General features: G+C 44.7%; 1 protein-coding gene across 1 annotated transcript in view; it reads right to left on the reverse strand.

The window, feature by feature from the left end:
• Positions 1 to 14,114, reverse strand: part of rgs12a (regulator of G protein signaling 12a) — a gene marked incomplete at both ends in the record, with an annotated part of 52,406 nt that overhangs the window by 7,985 nt on the left and 30,307 nt on the right. The window contains 9 exon segments of the mRNA XM_080860110.1: positions 597 to 670; positions 963 to 1,166; positions 4,068 to 4,153; positions 4,577 to 4,721; positions 5,198 to 5,374; positions 6,010 to 6,153; positions 6,934 to 7,026; positions 7,405 to 7,574; positions 10,690 to 10,711. Coding sequence (XP_080716236.1) covers positions 597 to 670; positions 963 to 1,166; positions 4,068 to 4,153; positions 4,577 to 4,721; positions 5,198 to 5,374; positions 6,010 to 6,153; positions 6,934 to 7,026; positions 7,405 to 7,574; positions 10,690 to 10,711 — 1,115 coding nt within the window.

The raw sequence follows: 14,114 nt of genomic DNA on the forward strand, positions 1-14,114 counted from the left end.
AGTGTTGCTATGGCAGCCCCTACACAGTACTAATGGTGTTGCTATGGTAGCCCCTACACAGTACTAATGGTGTTGCTATGGTAGCCCCTACACAGTACTAATGGTGTTGCTATGGTAGCCCCTACACAGTACTAATGGTGTTGCTATGGTAGCCCCTACACAGTACTAATGGTGTTGCTATGGTAGCCCCTACACAGTACTAATGGTGTTGCTATGGTAGCCCCTACACAGTACTCATAGTGTTGCTATGGCAGCCCCTACACAGTACTAATGGTGTTGCTATGGCAGCCCCTACACAGTACTCATTGTGTTGCTATGGCAGCCCCCACCCAGTACTAATGGTGTTGCTATGGCAGCCCCTACACAGTACTAATGGTGTTGCTATGGCAGCCCACACGATTCTCAATATGTTGCTTTGGCAGCCCCTACCTACACAGTACTCATGGTGTTGCTATGGCAGCCCCTACACAATACTAATGGTTTTGCTGTGGCAGCTCCTACACAGTACACAGTACAGCAGAGTAGGGTGGTGATGGCAAAATACCACCAAGACTCATATACAAAAGTAAAGACACACACAAAGAAGGCATAATTACCTGAATAAAGTGCGTCTCTCCAGCCTGAGGTCTCTGGAGCAGAGCGTGACGCTGTCCTGATCCAGGACCAGAGGCTAGAAGAAGAAGAAGAGCACAACATTACTCTTCACTGTGTGGTCACCCCCATTACACCACACCTATCAGTATCAGCATCTGTATCCAGATGGACAGAAAGAAAGAAAGAATGAAAGACTGAAAGAAAGAAAGACAGAAAGAAAGAAAGACAGAAAGAGAGACAGAAAGAAAAGAAGACAGAAAAGAGAAACCGATAGAAAGAGAGACCGAAAGAAATAAAGAGTGTGTAGAGTAAGTTGAGGGTGAGTTGAAAGAAAGAGAGACACAAAGAAAGTAGAGTGTAGTTCCCACCTTCTCTCCCCCGATGAGGAAGAGGTCGACGGCGGCCAGGTTGAGCTGGTGTCTCTGGCAGAGTTCCAGGAGCAGCTGCCTGACGGGGACGCCCGGCTGAAGCCCCAGGGAGCAGCAGGAGCCGTCGGGCAGGGACACGCTGCACTGCCGCGGCCAGCGCTCGCGGTCACGCTCCCACACCGCCACAGAGTTACGGTGCTCGCACTGCACAAAACACACACACACACACACCTGTTAATATACACATCGCCAACATCAACGTCAAGTTACAGTGCTTGTTTTCAAGAGGAGTACACACACCCTTACACAGATAAATAAACTCCCACACACACACACACACAAATACAACATACAGGCATGCAAACTGGTCAGGGGTGAAAAAGGTGAGAAGGTTGCGCGAGAGGAAAAATTGCCGCTTCTTCATGCAGGGGTTAAAGCCAAAAAAATCCTGAGCCTGAACTTTTTTTTCTATGTGGGTGAGTGCGAGGGGGGGGATGGGGGTCGTCCTGTGGCGAGGACACATTTACAGGGTCAAAAAAACAAACAATCAAACAAAAAAACATTTAGAAATGAATGATGGCAGATTATGGTGGGACTTTTGAAACTGCAATCCCAAGAGGGTCAGCATTACTCCACCTCACTACAATATGGTACTAACACATGTCGCATTTACGATTTCTTTTGATATCAAGTTTTGCTGCTAAGCTTTGTACTTGGAAGATTTCAAGATGACCTACAATCACAAGGTGACATGTTATAATGGTATGTGAAATTCAGTCAGTGAAAGAAGATTTGATTTGCAACCATTTCATTGAGGATATATGAAAAAGGACAGTGATTCACTTTAAACCGTTAAAGAGCAACAGTGAGCAGTAGAATGTAGTTTTTTATTGCAACATTTCCATAATTACTTCGTTCAGAAGAAATAATCGTATAATAAAATATAGGCCTACATCTTTTATTCTAGCATACAGTAGCCTAATTGCTGAGGCATTGGCTATATTCATGTTCCTGCCTGGCAAGTGTTGCGTTTTTACTGCGTTGTAATCTTCAACAAAAAAACGAACGAGGACATTGTCCAGGTTCTTGTTGGTGGCTTCGTCGACATTTAAGGAAAACTTTAGCTTTTCCGAAATACGTATTTTAAACTCTGGTGTTATGCCGTGTGTGTTAAAATAGCTGGCATGCCGATTGGATATTGACAGTTTAGTCAAAGCAATTTTGTCTTCAGCTATTTTTTCAGCTGCTCTACGAGCGGGGTCTTACTCATAAGTAAGTTTTCCCGCTAGTTGCATACATAGCTTTCTTGAGCACAACAAGAGAGCATCTGCTTCTCTTAACTTCTTACACCGGCTACCAAAAGGCTTACCGTCCTTCCCTATCTCTTCTATCCATGCCCAGCGCCATTTCTTTTTCAATCCTTCATCAACTAGGAGGGCATCTTCCCAAGGATTCTTGAACTTACTCTGCTTCGGTGTGACAGTATCTCTACTTTGGCATCTACGTAGGCAGAGCGATACAGAAAAGTCGGTGGTGAAAGCACATTTTCCCAAGACCCGCCCTAATCTACTTCTGATTGGCTAATTATGTTCTTTTGACAGCCTGAGAGTTGTGCTTTTCATATCATTGGCAGACGAACTCCTAAACTCGAAAGTAATGGTGATGATAACGAGTTTTCAATATAAAATAAAAAAATATATATATATTAGACTTTTTTCCCGCAGCCAAACGCTGCACGCCGGAACCCCCCCCCCCCCCCAAAAAAAAAAAACTCCTCGGATCTACACGATTCACGTAAATGGCATATTTCGGTGGGAAAACGGCGAATTTCGCCGAAAAGCGACAAGTTTGCATGCCTGAACATAAAGCATGTGCAGGTATGTAAAGAAACCCTGCTCTTCCTGGGCGAACACTCATAATCTTGACCTCTCTCACGGTCTCACACTGCCACCGATGTATGGGGCAGGCACTGACAGTGAAACACAAGCACAAACACACACAGAGAGACACAAACACCTCGCTTTTCTTCTGTTCTCTATTGGTCATAATGACTCTTTGATCCAGACCGGGTTTGTAAGGAAACGTCTGCCAGGCCAGGCAGTTACACTACACTCCCAGCAGGAGAGGACCTCTGAACACACACACACACACACACACACACACACTCTTTAAAAGACCTCTGAAGACGGCCACTCCGGTCAAGAACATGCCCCAAAACATTTCCTGTCCTGGACATCCGTCTTTCCCTCTCGAAGCCCGTCTGCCGGCCTTAAATAGCTCGGTAATAATAACCTTAGACGTCTATAAAGGCAGGAAAATGACACAGACGGATTCTTTATTCGACCCTGGTGGCTTGGCTGGGCTCTACATCAGCACTGCTTCAGAGTCTGTCCTGTCAATCAATCTAGATGGCACCACGGAGATGAACGAGACAGACTGACAGAGAGAGAGAGAGAGAGAGAGAGAGAGAGAGAGAGAGAGAGAGAGAGAGCTATTTTGGAGGACTGGAAGAAGTTTGTCATTGTGACGGAAGCCTCGTTCAAGTTCCATCTCAGTTTCGACTGAGGTTTTTTCAACGTTTTTCTGATTTATAGCCGTGGAAAATGTGGTGTTTGGAGAATGTGGAGACCACAGCGCTTGGCTTACATGTAGACACAAACAGGCAAGGCCTCCATGAGTGTTTATAAATGTGTGTGTTTACATGAGCTTTACGTAAACGAAGATGATCCATCTCTACTCACATCATTCATCAAATCCTAAATCCAAAATAACTTGAAAATGAATATAGCAGTCGTAAGAGATTCCCATGTGGAAGTGCTGTTTTTGGAAATGCTACATTAACAGGGGAATTCCCTGAAAAATGACATCACTGAAACACAACCTCTCAAACAAAGAAACACAAATACACAAACTGGAAGGCTTGCTTGTGTTTCACAGGACAGAGAGAAAAAGAGAGAGACAAAGAGAGGGGGGGGGAAGGATAGGATGGAGAGCTAGGAGAGAGAGAGAGACAGAGCGTGAGAGAAAGAGAGGTTGGGGAAGGGTAGGATGGAGAGCTAGTGAATAGAGATGGGTATTGGAGGTGTGTGTGTGTGTGTGTCTTACCTCACTCTTGCCCCCTGGGGAAGAGGACGGCAGCTCCTGACTGGTACTGGAAGAGAGAGAGCCCTGAGACTCACGCCGACCATTACCTGTCAAAACACACACACACACACACGTTTATAAACACAAGTCCATACAGACATCCATGGCACACAATGAAACTGTAATGCCTTTTGATCACCGTAACGATTGATGATTATTGATAAATATGTATTGTATTATCACGAAACATCAAGGTCAGCAGTGGCTTACCATAGTTGAATTCGTATAAATATGTATTGTATTATCACGAAACATCAAGGTCAGCAGTGGCTTACCATAGTTGAATTCGTATAAATATGTATTGTATTATCACGAAACATCAAGGTCAGCAGTGGCTTACCATAGTTGAATTCGTATAAATATGTATTGTATTATCACGAAACATCAAGGTCAGCAGTGGCTTACCATAGTTGAATTCGTATAAATATGTATTGTATTATCACGAAACATCAAGGTCAGCAGTGGCTTACCATAGTTGAATTCTCCGAGGTCACGTTTCTTGGGCCCCTTCCCAAAGCTGCGGTTCCGTGACGTCCACGAGAAGAAGTTCCCTTTCTTCTTGTCCGAGTGTTCGTCTCTGAGATCGGTGTGAGACCGGACAGACTTTTTGTATTCCTGTAAGGCAACGCAATGCTTAACACCGGTCACACATTACCCTACCTCACACTTTTAAGACTACGTAAAGGTTCTCTCTCCTCATTAAGGTTCTAAAGTGACAAGTGGGTCAGTGCAGAAATTGAACTCTGGTCAGAAAAAGACCTAAACAGTCGTTTACAAACACAAACTTTCAAGGGCCACCACAAGGAACGTGTCAGATTTGACTTGCATTAAGTAGTGTGTTGACCCTCCTCAAATTTCCTCAAACATACCCCTATATGGACAAACTAGGTTTTCCTGCCAGTGTCGATGCATAGACAGACACACTGCACATGACCAATGCATAAAGACACCCTGCAAATTACAAAAAAGTCTAAAAGTTTACTTAACAAGATGAATGTCACATTCCAACTACCAAATGAACCCCACCTGTGGGCTATTATTGCCTCTGTGACATAATGTAAAGTGCATTCGCCATGGTAACAGCGCCCTACCTTTCTGGGCGTGGGGAGGGTGGAGCGGTCGGAGCTGTGCTTTGAGGGGGCGGGGCTGCAGGGCACCTGGTAGGGGTCGGGCAGGGGTCGTCCCTCCACCTCGGCCACCATGCACTCCTGATAGAGCGTGGATTTGAGGAAGCGCGCGTAGCTGTCAAACTTCATCAGGTTGAAGATCTGAGCAGCGGTTGGGGAGTGATAGAGGGATAGAGACAGGAAGAGAAGAAGGTGAGATGTGTTGATGCGTACAAGCTGCAAGCAGGGACATCAACAATATTCATGAGATAGCACAGAGTATAATTTGATTTCAGCATCAACAGAAATACAGGATGTGTGTGTGTGTGTGTGTGTGTGTGTGTGTGTGTGTGTGCATGCGTGTGTGTGCATGTTTATGTGTGTTTTTTATATGCATGTGCATGCGTGTGTGTGCATGTCTATCTTTGTATGCATGTGCATGTGTGTGCAGGTGTGTAAGTGTGCATATGTGAGTGTGTGTGTGTGTGTGTATGCATATGTGTGTGTGAGCATGTCTGCTTTGTATGCATGTGCATGTGTGCGTGTGTGTGTATGTGTATGTGTGTGTATGTGTCTATGCATGTGCATGTGTGCGCAGGTGTGTAAGTGTGCATTTTTGAGTGTGTGTGTGTGTGTGTATGCATGTGTGTGTGAGCATGTCTTCTTTGTGTGCATGTGTGTATGCATGTGTGTGTGTGTGTATGTGTATGTGTGAATGTGTGTATGCATGTGTGTGTATGCATGTGTGTGTATGCATGTGTGTGTGTGTATGTTCTAATAATTGATCACTCTCTCACCTGCAGCTGCGGCTCCCTGAACATGTCCGGCTGCGGAGCGTTGAGGACGTTGTCGGCGAGCTGTGCCTGGCTGTCGATGTTGACCGGCGTGCTCGCCTGACTGGACAGGAAGCTGTTGTAGATCTCCTGAGCCTTCTGGGATAGCTGCAAACAGGAAGAGGAAGGAAACACTCCATTAGTGAAAATGCCAATGAACAAATTTCAGCCAGTCACCATGCAGTCTGACATCAATTGACCTCCATGTCATTAAATGTCTACCAGTTAATCTATTAAACAGGGACTTTCAATTATTCCAAACAGATTCAAACAACAGGTACATGCTGCAACTGAATACACACCTAAAAGTCTACACTAAGAGGTTCTTAGCTTTTTGCCGTCTATAGACTGATGTTTACACTGCAAAAAATGCCCCTCTAGATTTAAGACAAATAATTACATATTTAAGCAGGATTTTGCTTAAAACAAGCACATTTGGCTGCCAGTGCGTTAAGCAAATTTGGCTTGTTAAGATTTCTTAAAATAAGTAATATTTGCTTGAAATAGGTAAAAATAACCTTACCAAGAAAGCACTAGGTAAGTACAATTTAGCTAGAAACAAGACCAACTAGATTTTTCATCTCAATATAAGAGTAATAACACTAGGTTAGAAAAGCATTTTTTGCAGTGTAGAACTGGCTAAAAATGAATATAGCAGTGATTCATTTGATTGATTAACTAAACAAACGTTTGAAGTGTGCCCTCGGAAAATCTCCGTTTGGAGGGGTAGAAAGCGCTTCCCCTTCCCCTACCCCTCTGTCTTAACGTGAATTGGGACAGCCCTACCCCTCCACATGAACGCGCAAAACGGAGGGGAAGGGGAAAGACGAAGGGGTAGGGGGAGAAATGGGATTCAGCCTAACTATACAGCTAACTAACAGCCTTTACCTGGTTCTTGTCAGCTTCAGGCACCTGGCTGAAGAACTCACAGGCTTGCCAGAACATCAGGTTCTCCTCACTGAACTCCTTCTTCAGGAACTCCTGTTAACAAACAAAAACAGCCGAGTTACACACTTTAGGGATGATAGGGTTCGCCTGAGGGCATGAACATGTATTTATTGTTACACTAGGTCTCTATTGCTGAGGTGTGTGTTGACTCGTTACTAATTCAAATCAGATGTTATTTGGTGTGCCAGACAGGATGCAATTTAAATTAAACTTAAATTTAGCTTCTGAATCTCACAAATTGAAGTTTTATGTTCCTGGTTTATTTGGTGTGTGTACATGTGTGTGTGCACGGAGCCTGACTCATCCAGCATCTAATGTGAGTGTAATTGTAATGTGTTGTTTATGCCACATTAGGTTAAATTTAGCTGCATTGTCCTGAGAGGTGCAGACGACAGGTGGAGAAGCACTTACGGAGAAGTAGCGGACGCCCACTGGATCCTGCAGCAGACGCTCGAAGCTGACGGCCCACGATGCAACACGGCGCTCCAACAGCCGGCGGTGGCTCTGTGGGCCGGGCAGGCTGCCGTTGCTGTTGAGGCTGGTCTCGCTACCGCACGCCTGCAGGTCTGCACAGCGCAGCTCTAGACACGGGTCAAAGGTCATAAGGTTAGGAGGGGGGGTGGGGGTCACTGATCTCCAGAACAGCACAAGAAGACCAGGCAACCAACCAACTTCAAGCCAAATCTGAAGCGTAGGACACACTCACTGTTTGTTTTATGCTTCATTTGATTTAGCATTGGTATAGTATATGTGTTAGCATCAGGATAAATAAAACAGATGTCAATCAACTTCATTTTAAAACACGACAGAAACACTTTTTGCCTGCTTTGTGGCTTGCTAAATTTAGCCTTAGTAGGTGCTTGTTTGAAGCGATGCTTTTAACTCTCAGCAGACCAACTTCGGCTCCGTGTAAGTTATAAATGTGAGCTTTAATAAGATAAATTAGGTTGTCCTTACAGAAGGAGGATTTGTTGTACATAATGTAATCCCTTAAAAGGGTTAGAATCGGAGATGAAAGGGAAATACTGCCTGCCACGCATGTGCTAAATTCAGCGCGTTTTAACAGGATTGGAGTCCATATTTCAGAACAGAGGGAAGGGAACGGAGATAGCTGGGGCAGGTTAAGCTCACATTAGTTTAAATAGATCACCTGAGGAATCTTACAAGAGTCAAAAGAGACCCCCAAATCTTTAAAAAAAATGTATGATCTCCAAAAATATTTCAAGCGCAGTCTCGACAAGGGGGGGTGTAGGATGGTGTGGTAAGATGGGGTGTTTATTCTCCACGTGTGATTAATGGATCCTCGTATTTACACATAATATTTGGCCTTCACCTAGTCTCAGCGAGCCCAAGCTGCAGATAAATCCAAACAGCATTCTACTCTGTCGTTATTTATAAAACATGAACATCGGCCAACGCGCTGCAACCTAGGGCCGAACAGCAACAGGGCAGAAAGTCCTCCTCAACATAACATATTAATTTAATGCTAAGGTTCGTCAGACACAAAAAACATTACTGATAGAAATAATACATTTAAGCAACGACCTCTTCAAAAACATATATTGATCATGTATTACAAATATGCAAACATTGGTTTGACATATCTTTGGACATTTTTGGGATAAAAGCATGTGCCGAAATGACGACATGTAAATGTCCATTTTCAGTTCCAATATACAGTAGCCTACATTGTTGTCCTACAGTAGCCTAATATAAAAACACAAAAGGGTAATTTTATGCACTACGACATTATCACTTTTACTAGTGTGTGGGTCTTTGGATTAAGATACTAAAAAGCTGCAAGCCTGACCATGTTACAAGGCACCTTTTAAGAATGTGAGCCAATGAGAGAACACTGCGTTGGCACAGGGACTCAATCCTGAACCCCAGGTGTAGAATCACGAGCCCCAGGAGTAGAAGCATGAGCCCCAGGAGTAGAAGCATGAGCCCCAGGAGTAGAAGCATGAGCCCCAGGGGGCACAAGTTCCACTGGTTAGCGTGATCAAAGCAGGGGTCACACCCTTGACTACTGTCATGCTGAGCTTTTCATGGTCACCTCAGCCGGACCCCTCCCCCAAAACACAGCACTGCCATGAGGTCAGTGTGCTCCATAAAACCCTGACCTCAGTAGAAAGTGCACTAAATATATCAGACTCCTTCAGACACTCCCAGAATGAATACTTTTTGTCCTCTCAGGGCCACCACACCTTCTCCCGGAACTTGACCTGAACTTGCTTGAGTTTGCAGCTTAGGAGATATTGGTAACATTTACCAAAACCAAGAAGCCTCTTTTCCAAGACACTGGAAAAACTCTTTTTTAATCTATCTTTCACTTACAGTTAACACCACGTAGCCCATGAATGTGTTAGTATACTCCCATGCAGGGGAAACAGTTTTTGGAGTAACTCAGTAAACCTCTGGGCTCTGGCATCTGTGCCTGAGACCTCGAAGCACTCGAGACTGTGGTATTTACAGACATCTTTTCACACCGCCGAGGACAGCAAACACACAGCAAACAGACTTTTACACCCTTTCACAAACACACAGCACCACCACTGGCAGTATACCTCCAATAAAAACAACCACAGCCTAGCTAATAGCCTCAACAGTTCCTCCACCTGTTGCCATTTTCCCAGAGGACAATCTCCATTCTCCATTCTCCATTCTCCATTCTGACAAGCTAAGCACCGTCGCTACCTATCCTACCACTTCAACCATGTTTGGGTATTTTGTACTTAAGTGATTACTTTGCTTAAGGTTTTCAGACAAGGTACATCTCTAATGAGTAGGACTATGCTGTTGCCAATTTGTTGACCACATCCCTAAGATCATCTTGTGACAAAATAGACAAACGCAAGAAGTAGCCAAAGTCAACTTAAGTATAACAACCACAGTCAGAGCCTGAAGTAATGGCCAGTTCTGCAGCTCTTGTTACTGTCTAATTATCACAGGAAGCATATTGTATCACACCACTGTAAACACATTTACAAAACCCTACAACTATCCGAACCCTACTACAATGTAGCCATTTACAACAAACTCTACAGCTATGCAAACCTTAATATAATGTAGCCATGTACAACATATCATTGTGTTCATTATCATCCTATACACCACATTGTACCTCACAGACACTGTGAAACAAGAGCTTAGCAAGTTATGACACATCATCACTTGGGAAAGGACTGTTTAACACCAACACGGATGTTTGGCTACAATTAATGTGAGTTAAAGGGCAATACTAATCCAGGTGGTGACTCAAAATGCTTATCCAGATGGTGCCTCAAAATGAAGAAAACTGCTGCAGCCTTTGGCTCTTTCATGACTAAAATAATCCAATGAGCTAATCCTGATGTCAGATGGGTCACAATTAGCAAGCAACTTATGTGGAACAAACAGCTTATCAAACAGTGTTTTATGAACAGTTTATCAAACAGTGTTTTATGAAAGCTTGGTAAAATCAATGTACAGGCTAAGTAAGTGAGCAACTGAATACAGATAGGCAAACAAACATCCAGAAAGACAGATAGAAAGGCAGATAGATGGATAGATAGATAAATAGATGGATAGATAGATATATGGATGAAGGGATACATGAGTGGATGGATGGATTAGCAGAGATAAATGATGGAGAGACCGAGGGACAGATGGAGCAGCTGATAGAGAAGAAGGTAAATAAAAGGGTCAATTACTCACCACTGTCGGAGGCTGCGGCCGACTGGAAGAGAACAAAGAGAGACATGAATGAAAATCCACCTTCAGGACCACGAGGGCTCACACACACAGCCCTCACACTGGACACACACTCCTCTGGCATTTCAAGGCCCATACACTGCTCCTGTGTGTGTGTGTGTGTGTGTGTGTATCTGTGTGTGTGTGAGGGACAGAGGGTGTGTTTCAGAACTCCTCTGTGCTGTGGAAGGGGAGGTTCTTCTTTGTGCTCCCGTCCCCTTCCCCCCTCCCCCACCACACACACACACACACACACACACACACACACACACACACACACATACATACACGCACACAAACACATTAGTGTGGCAATCGGTGGGCCATTCAGCATACAGCTGTTCACACCTCAGTACTGGGAACCACCCCTCCCCACACACCAACTGGTCCCTTGTCCCAGACATGCCCAAACACACACACATGCCCAAACAAATAGGCTAACACACACACATACACACTTACAAACAAATACAAAAACACACACAAACACTGCACAGATTCAAGCACACCACACACACACACACACTTAAAACTCCTGCACACCCGTGCGCCTACACAACACACTCCCCAATGCAAATACAGGCAATCACACTCAGGAGAAGGTACACATACTTTCACATGAAAAAAAAAAATTCCCACTAATTAAACATTTGTCAAAACCCACAAAACACAGGGCACACGCCTATCAAGCAAAACATTAAAAAACAAACAAACACACACCCACACAGACACAAACCTTGTGGACAAAGGCCCTTGCTTAAATGTCCCCTTGCCTGTGAACGGTAATCTACGGAGGGAGAAAAGGTACTACACTGAGCGCTTTTCCATCTGTGCAGGGTTTTAAATGAGGGACCTGAATAAATATTACACACTTCTCAACAATGTGGAAACTGACCCATATAGACAGCAGCCCACAGGAAAGCCAAACCGCGGTCAAACAACGCAGGGTGTCACCCTGCTTCGACACACACACAGAGACACAAGCACACACACACACACACACACACACACAAACACAAGCAGCACACACACACACACACACACACACACACACACACACACACACACACACTCACACACACACACACACACACACACAAACACAAGCACGCACACAAAATGTTTGTTCAACTGGAGGAAGTTGTGGTGGCAGCTGGGCACGTGGGGTGTGAACAAAGAGGAGAGCCAGGCACAAAAAAGCACAAACACACACACACACACACACACACACACACACACACACACAGACAAAAGCACACAAACATCAGCTCTCCATCTGACACGTTTGTATGTGTGCTTGTGTTGAACGTGGACGTGTGTGTACACTCTGAATCAGACAAATTCTACATCCTTTCGTAAGTGCACGTTGGCCTTCAGTCTTTATTAGCCCAACCTCAGCGAGCGATTCCACTGCCATGTCAAACACTCAGAACACTCTCAACCATTCCGTCGTAAAACTTTCTCTCATCTTCACCACAGTTCCAATATGTCTGTGGCATTAAAGAGTTGGGCAACATTCTTAGCCGCCACACCACAGAACACTTAAGCCATTCTCGTAATATTCTAGAACATTCTAGAACCCATCTGTTATCCCACTGCATCTCGACTGAACACTGCCATTTTCATATCATGATGGAACTCCAAGAACCTGCACTTTTTTGTCGAGAAGAACAGAACATCTCAACAGAACTACAAAATCTCCAGAGCATTCTAGAGCGTGCCAACATTCTCCGGAGCCTGCTATTGTTCGCCTGCTTTGTCTTGCACTGCTAACATGCTAATTAGGGAAGGGCGGTCAGGTCCAAGAAGGGCCCTAATCCCCAATTCAGCCACTAGTCCCCTGAACTCCCAGGGGCTATAATGTGATCCCGGCAAGTCGTTAGCCAATCTGAAATCATCAAGGCGATCCACTTAAGCGCCCATTTCAAAGACTAATGGGCTAGCTTTTGATATGCTAATGCTAGGTGGGGGAAGGAAGCATAGACATACATACCTGTATATATGTCTAAGCAGGGAAGGCGTCAATGTAGCCCTCTGTCAGACTGTGAGCTAATCAAACAGTACCATAAAATCCTGCCAGATTAGCGACTGTTGTTTGGAGCTTGTGTCTGTTTGACAATGTGGGTGTAGAAACAGAGTGCAAACTTGAAAAGAACGTCTGTGCTTGTATGACTAAGGATAAGTTGACATAAGTGGGCAGGGAGCAAATATTAGCCTAATCAAAGTGAGGCCATTAGATAAAGTGATGGACAGCTAAAGGAGAGATATTCAGCAGTGTGTTGTGGTATACAGGCCGACTAAATGTTGGGACCATATGGGAGACTAAAACTTGAAATAAAGGGAGGGCTCTGAAGTAGCTGTGCGTTTAATGAGTGACGTTCAAAGAATCAAGAATAGCTGGGTATAACACTTGACATGCACACACACACTATTACTTGACACGCCAAACACACACACACGCACACACTATTACTTGACACACAGATGCACAAACACACGCACACACACAGGCACAGACACACACACAGCAAGGGCTGCTTCCAAAAGCCTTGGTGGTTTAAAAAAAGCCACTTCAGAGAGTGAGTTGTGCTTTCCAAAATACCCTGCCAAAACCCTGTCCAAGTCGTGGGCGAGCCCCATCCACCATGGCTCAGACGTGGCTCCAGTTTTACAGTTCAACTGGTCCAGCTGGGAGGATTGGGAGCTGAGACTCTTACCTTTGGCTGGCTGATGCACAGTGCGGTCGACAGGAATTCATAAAATGCTTACACACAGAGACACTGTGCAAACACTACTGACACAGTCAAACACAAACACACACACTCCAATATGTACAAACACCATTAACAAACCCACACACACACACACACACACACACACACACACACACACACACACACACACACAGTCTCTCTCACCCACCCTCCTTTCTCTTGTTCTTAATAAAGAAAAAAGGAAAGCAACACACAGCTAGCAGTGGCCTGACCGCAGATCAGCACTTTCTATCAGGGATGATTTATGACGAGACTTCCTGATCTCTGGAGCTGCGAGTTGTTATTTCTCTTAAATCAATCTCTCCCAGACCAGGGGCCGGAGACGGGCTCCTCCTGTGCCGGCTACCGCATGGCTGGCGCTCGGGCCAAAACCGCAGGGTAACAGTATTCAGGTCATCCACACTGGCTCATTTATACCGGTTAACCAATTCCCCAAATCTGCCTTAGAAATTGTGCTTACAATGCCCCTTCTTATTAAGCCAGCAAAAACACATATTTGAATGCACAGTACCCTGAGGTAGGAACATTAGCACAGTAGCACAGACCAACTCCCAACACGAGCACACAAGTACACACAAGTACAAACCAGTGTAACTTAATCTCGTAAAGGCCGTC

This window comes from Sprattus sprattus, assembly GCF_963457725.1.
Source record: "Sprattus sprattus genome assembly, chromosome: 21".
NCBI lineage: Eukaryota > Metazoa > Chordata > Actinopteri > Clupeiformes > Clupeidae > Sprattus > Sprattus sprattus.